We start from the raw sequence: 7,086 nt of genomic DNA on the forward strand, positions 1-7,086 counted from the left end.
TCTACCAAAAACAGACCTGGGGTCCGCTTTGGGGAGGGGAGGAAAAACTGCCCTGCTATTTGCACGTCGTTTCTGCTTAACAGTTTCGGCAGTTCTGGAGATGTCCTGCTGCCTGATGCGTCGTCCGAAGTCGCTGCTGGACTTCCGCTGTGGGGTGAAGCTGAGGACGTTAGCATTCTCCTCTTCCTCCTCGTTCTCATTTTCTTCCTCTTCCTCCTCATCCTCTTCTTCTCCTTCTTCCTCTTCACTATCCTCCTCATCAGAGTCTTCTTCGGAATCATCATCTTCGTCGCTTTCGTCTTCTTCATCGTTGTCGTCGTATTCATCGGATTCTTCGGAAGATGAAGAAGAGTCGTCGGAATCCTCGTCAGAGGCCAAATCCTCGAGGAACTTTTTCGTTTGTTCGTAGTACCTCAAGAATTGTTCGCGGGCGCTCTGCACGTCGTCGGTATCTTCGGGAATCTGAGGGTATTATAGGAATCAGTAAGCGAAGATGCCAAATGAAAAATTGACGAGAAGAAAGTTTATGAAAAAGACTGATGTAATGTACTTGGGAAAATGTAATGTCTGGAATTTGCGTGAAAGAAAGACGTAAGAAAATGGTGCTCCACGCGGGAATAGACATTAATAACTAAGACAGACACTGTCGGTAATCTTTTTGAATAAAGAAAATTGAGTTAAATGCGCTTCAATAAATACTTCTTGAGAACTAAGAGACATTGAATCAAACTTGCGGAGCTTCTGAATGGTTAAATGAGTAAATATAAAATCTGTGCAAATGCACAATTTTTTTTTCAAATGTGTATACATAGCTAAATTCGCACAAGAGGCGTGTCAGCATATCTTTTCTATGCTGAATAATTTAGCCCCGATGTAACATGGGCACTTGACTAATTATTTGGCCTTTGTAAGGTAAAAGTTAATGGACAATGGCATCGAATGGAAGAAAATAATTATTCTAAGATCAAAATAGCGCTCCATTCAATTCAGCACCAAAAAAACAAAAAAAATGACAACTATGCTAATTTTAATGAAGAAAATTCTTCAAATAAAAACAAGTAATTTTTTCAACTTGTCGTTGTTAATAATGAACGATGCAGGAAACGTCTTGGTCCATTCAAAGCCACATTTTCGAAGATTCATTTGGCATAATGATCGTAAATTTTTAATTAGAATACTGAATTTGACGGAATTTCAAATCACAATTCTATCATTCTTTAATGCTTTTTTTTTTGCCTTGTCAATTGTCTCTGGAGCAACTTTCGTTAATAAAGATAAAAACTGACTAATTATGGATGACTGTAGCAAAAGGAATCTGTAAATTGTAAATGATTCGATATCTCACTTTCTCGCCTTACAGCGTTAGTTTATTTTACCTCTCATGTCTCGCAAACGATAAAGGAGAGAAATAACTTAATAAATACTTTGTTCACCTGACGTACACAGATATTTTCTCTCTCTCTCTCTCTCTCTCTCTCTCTCTCTCTCTCTCTCTCTCTCTCTCTCTCTCCCCCCGAATTTTGGAAGCTAGCGTTCCAAAATTAGAACTTGATACCAGATTTTAAAAACTTTTCTTCCTCTCTTTATTGTTTGTATTTTATCACTGTATCGTATTCCGAACTTGCGTAATTTTTTTTTTCATTTCACTAAATTTAACATGTATTAAGTTCCTTATTTCATAGTCATCTCGTAGCTGGTAACAACACTTACTATTTCGATTTATATATTTGTTAGATTTTGCTGATAACAGTGACCTTTATTAACGAAGATAACTTGAAAACTTCTCACGATTATACTGTCACGCTTTTATTTTTTTTTTTACTCCGGTAACGAAAAAGACAGTTCCTAAAACTCCGATGAAATGGATTATGCAACTCAAGGCAAGAACATACGAAATGTCACATATATCTTTTAGAGTTTTCGATATTTTAAAAAACAAAATGACATCACTAAGCGCACACATTGTACACACACACACACATATATATATTATATATATATATATATATATATATATATATATATATATATATATATATATATATATATATATATATATATATACAGTGTATATATACAGTGTGTGTGATATATATTACATACATATATATATATATATATATATATATATATATATATATATATATATATATATATATATATATATATATATATGTATATATATATATATATATATATATATATATATATATATATATATATATGTATGTATATATATGTATGTATGTATATATATATATATATATATATATATATATATATATATATATATATATATATATATATAAAACTGAATCACGAGGATATGGAACACGTGATGAATGTATAAATAAAGGAAAATACCACGAAGGAAAAAGTGAAACAATGGAGTCCTTGCTAGGTCTTTCGACTTACCGTCCTTTACTCAACTAAGTAAAGGACAGTAAAACGAAAGACCTAACAAGCTCTCAGTTGTTTCACTTTTTCTTTCGTGTCATTTGCCTTTATTTATAGAAATTTATATACATATACATATATAAATAATATATATATGTATGTATATGTATACATAATATATATATATTTATATATATAATATGTATATAAACACAGATATATATATATATATATATATATATATATATATATATATATATATATATATATATATATATATATATATATATACATATATATGTGTGTGTGTGTACATTTATACATAATCAAATATGACTCATGGAACTGATAGTTGATGATAGATGGCGTTTGACTTGCCTAGCATCTAAAAAAAGGCCACGTATCATAGCTTATGTAGGAAAGGCGAAGGAAGCTTTATAAAATGCAGTGAAAAGTAAGAAGTCTGAGAGAGCAAAAGCTGATACGGTTTTGAAAGGTGTCCTTCTTAGAAAAAAAAGTAAATTCGCTGCAATTACAGGAAGCAAAAGTATAAATTTGTTATCTATGGAACAGTGATAAATTCAGAGTGAAGAGGCGTTATGACGAAAGAATGTCAAAATTAGGAAGGATGCCGTAAGTGAAAAAATGAGCCAGTATTTCAAGCAAAGTAGCGTTGTAGGAATATGGAAGACAACAGACCCATAAAAAGTTCAGTAAATCATGTTTTCAGAGGAGAGCGAGGTGAAAAAGCACTCGTATTAGACTGAATAACTGGCAAAGGAATCTGTTAAAGACACCTTTAGTATTCAGGAATTAGCAACTTGCTTGCCAAACATACCTGAGAGAAAAGTCACCGCGCTGGTGTCATTATTATGTAATTACTTAATTTCTGCAGCTCTTCCAAGAGTTAGGAGGAAGCGCAATCAGTTGTTCTTTTGTTTGTTTTTAAGGCCATTCTTTTTCAATTAGAGCAATTCGCTTAAAAGATGGTTACATATACGCAGGCATTAAGCATTCGCATTCATAGGACGCTTTTCCTCTAGTTTACAGAAGGGTAATGTTACCGAAAAGCGGTTGCAAAGTTTAACAAGAATATTTATGAAGAAATTATATACTATCAGAGAGCAATACATAAAGATTCAGTCCCTGACTAGGAGAGAAGAGAAAAAACTGAACAATGTCATCTTGACCTTTTGTAAATGACCTGGCCTTATACGCCTTCCAACAAGTAACCGCAACGATCATGCCAGAATATTAATAATAGCAACCGTATAATAGCGACACTAGGGTATAAAGTGTTTGTGACCTTTCATACCCTATAGTCATGGAGGCGTTGGTCGCTTTTATCTCCTTTAACTAGCTGCTTTACATGGAATCAAGTCATGACTTTCAGAAAAAAAAAATTAGAAAAAGCACTGTGGTCACATTTTCCGGGAAAGGTCAACAGGCGTCTACGTGTTGATAAAGTGACTGTAATCTTTGTAGTATCACTCGAACAACTCTACTTAGATAGATAGAAAGATACAAAAATTTTAAATGTAACTGACGAAAATCTGATACATTCAGAGAAAAAATCGCAGGTAAAATTATGCATAGAGAAAGAGAGATTTACTAAGTAGACTTCTCCAAATTAGGAATGGAGGAAATTGCTTCCCAAGGCAATAGCGGCACACTCCTTGCTAGACCCAAGCTATAAACAATGGCTTCAACGTCCTGGCCTGTCTGGGTCAGATTCTATTGAGGAGTGGCCCTTTCAAGTCTTCCACGTTCGAAGCTAAGGATCAAATATTCTACATTTCATTACTGTTGACTTTCTATCCATTGATTTTGTAAAGGTGGACGCTGAAATGCAGAGGAATTCAACATACAGAGATAAATTTAAACACTGCAAAGTAGTTTTCCAAACAAATATCTAAGAAGTTATCATCATTCTCGAGAGTCATTCTGGAATATATTCAGAGCTAACCGATACAGTGCCAATGCTGTCAGACAGCACCAATATGCCGTAAAAGGGACCGGAGACCTCATAAAGCATTCCGTCACTTACTTCGGGAAGGGCATCGCTCTCCGGGCGGAATCCTTTGTCATCGGCGTCGTATTTTACGGAGACCTCCTCACCGCTGTTGTCCACAAAAGAGAAGGATCCAGTGACCTGAAAATTAGGTAGAAAAGTCAGTAAAAAACATAGTAAGAATACAGGCAAATCCCATAATTATTAAACCACCTGGTCTTCGGCATTTTCAAAAGGAAATTCGGGTCGAAGGTGATGGTAACAAAAGTTATATAAAGTTATGGAGGTATCATATAAACCTAGTTATATTTATAAAAAGGCGATCTGCACAGTTACTCAAAAACTGTCATTCAAATCCTTTTATTTCCACAAGTATAGATTTATTATTCTTTATTTACTTGCACATCAAGACATGAGCAATGGACAAAAAAGTAAACAACAAGCAATGACAAAGTCATCCCGACTAACTACTGTGCAGACAAGGATCGACACCAAAATCTGTTCGTTCTTTTCCCGAGAAATTAAACTTGTGTAAAGAAAATAAAAACCAAAAATAAATTGCTTATGTTTTGTACGCATGCTAACAGACAGACACCTAACCAAAAGGAACATTCTGATAAAAGACAAGTACTTAGGAATGAATTATTAAACTAGAGCAGCCCACTAGACAAAAAGATATACCGTATATATATATATATATATATATATATATATATATATATATATATATATATATATATATATATATATATATATATATATATAACTATTAATTGGGGTAACTATAGTCTACAAATTGCTTCGCTGTATTGTTTAATAGCACCACATTGAGCAAAACAAGAGAGAGAGAGAGAGAGAAATACCTTTCCATCCGCATCGCGATTTTCGTATCTATCTTGCTGGGGGAGCGAGAAGGAGAAGCGGTATGTTCCATCTGTGTTTTGGATGAACTCTCGGTTGACGCCCTTGAAAGTCGACAGAAGAGGTCCTTCGTATTTCTCTGGTCGTTTCTCTTCTGATAACCGGGCTGCTGAGGTTAGAGTGCTACTAGATGTCAAAACAGTAGCTACCCATAATACCTGAAATATGGAAGAAACAATTGGATTAATAACGTGTACAGAGAACAGCACTCTGCAAGAGAGAGAGAGAGAGAGAGAGAGCGCATAATAATTATTTTTCAATTGCACGAATATCATCACGCCCGACGCTCCCTTTGAGGAGAATCATGATTCAGCTTTAAATGTAACAAGTTTCCATTATTAATCAGTAGGAGCTAGTCTTTTGTTGTAAAGTTCCTTAACTGGTCTTATGCGTTTCATAAGGAGCGATTGTTAGTTACAGATAAGAGGAAAAAATGAGTTTAATTTCCGTGGTGGAAAGGAAAGGTATCATATCACACAAAGATGAATTTCTCTGCCATGCCGGTACCAAGGTAGATCACGGAAGAATGCTCGTTTTTAAGTATTCACATGCCATTCTCAATTACATTATTATTCTTCATTTATTATTTCCATAAACGGCTAGTGAATATCAAATGACATGCTTAACTGAAATATAAAGCTGCAGACGCACACTTTTCTTCTGTAACAAAGTATCGAGGATGACTCCAAACCAAAATACTTTTTTTCACAAAATACCAACATTTCCTTCTATAAGCCCGTATTTGTATATGCACCTAAATTTGTAAAATCATTCAACACTGTAACCAAAAACTAAGGCAATCGCCATCATATTTTGTCGATACCACGAAACTTTAGACTTACCATCAAAGGAACTGCATAGATTATTTTCTCCATTGTCGTTGAAATCACCAACACCGAGAGCCAAAACACGCTCACCGCAGCCACAAGATCCTTTTAGGTCCGAGGGGACAAGAGCGATTGAATCGAGTGCTTCCCTCTCTTCAACACAACAGCACTGACGGTAACGGCTGGGTAAGCTGTCTGTCCTTGTGGCTCGGCTTTCGTCTACGGAAGGATTTCCTTGTCCTTAAAGATCTCAAACTCCTCCTTCTCTCTTGATCTCAACCCCGCACAAACACACCCTTGCCGAATCCCGACTGGATGACAACTCAACTGAAGTTCTCCTATGACCTTAGTTTTATACAACCAGAGGCACGTTGCCGGACAGCTGACCCTTCTCTGCATGCCAGTTTTTTAATGCCAAGTCACCTTTCACGGTACTCGAGTTCTGGGGAGACCGTTGTTGACATGACATGACGGGGTACCATGGAAGTTTGGGAACAGGGGACTGAAATCTAAAATGACGAATTATGCTCTTCAAAACATGGTGCTATGATATTGCTGTTTACAGTACTTACAAGAGAAGTACCATTCTAGGCCAAGTAGCGTAAAAACTCAGAGTACGAAAACAGGTTTACAGCATCTATCTACAACGCAGCACAAGGGAGAAAGAAGCATAAAAACTGATCGTAGTCCGAAACCTAATGGCTGACATTTCGGGCAAGGTAACAGAGGAGCTGGCTACATTTTAAGTTACGTAACACTGACTTCATCAACTGAAAGAGATATTTTCCAAAGTTCTCCTGAATGAAATAAGAGCGTAAAGTAAAATCCTTTTAGGGTACGATTGTGAGATATTTAGTTTAAGAAGCAAACAATGCTTATCGCTCAGTTTTCACCTAAAATTAGAACCTGGTGTGAATGAAACCAGAAGCT

At 35.4% G+C, this 7,086-nt stretch overlaps 1 protein-coding gene across 1 annotated transcript in view; it reads right to left on the minus strand.

Annotated features, from left to right (window-relative positions):
- The window catches only part of LOC136843106 (uncharacterized), a 7,399-nt gene extending 1,060 nt beyond the window's left edge, over positions 1 to 6,339 (minus strand). Inside the window, exons 1-4 of the mRNA XM_067111110.1 lie at positions 6,172 to 6,339; positions 5,272 to 5,487; positions 4,445 to 4,549; positions 1 to 462 (exon numbers count right to left, since the gene is read on the minus strand). The exon at positions 1 to 462 is cut by the window's left edge and continues 1,060 nt beyond it. Coding sequence (XP_066967211.1) covers positions 1 to 462; positions 4,445 to 4,549; positions 5,272 to 5,487; positions 6,172 to 6,204 — 816 coding nt within the window. The 5' untranslated portion in view covers positions 6,205 to 6,339. The remainder of the gene's footprint in view (positions 463 to 4,444; positions 4,550 to 5,271; positions 5,488 to 6,171) is intronic.
- Between the last annotated feature and the right edge of the window lie 747 nt (positions 6,340 to 7,086).

Source organism: Macrobrachium rosenbergii, chromosome 11, assembly GCF_040412425.1.
Source record: "Macrobrachium rosenbergii isolate ZJJX-2024 chromosome 11, ASM4041242v1, whole genome shotgun sequence".
Lineage (NCBI taxonomy): Eukaryota > Metazoa > Arthropoda > Malacostraca > Decapoda > Palaemonidae > Macrobrachium > Macrobrachium rosenbergii.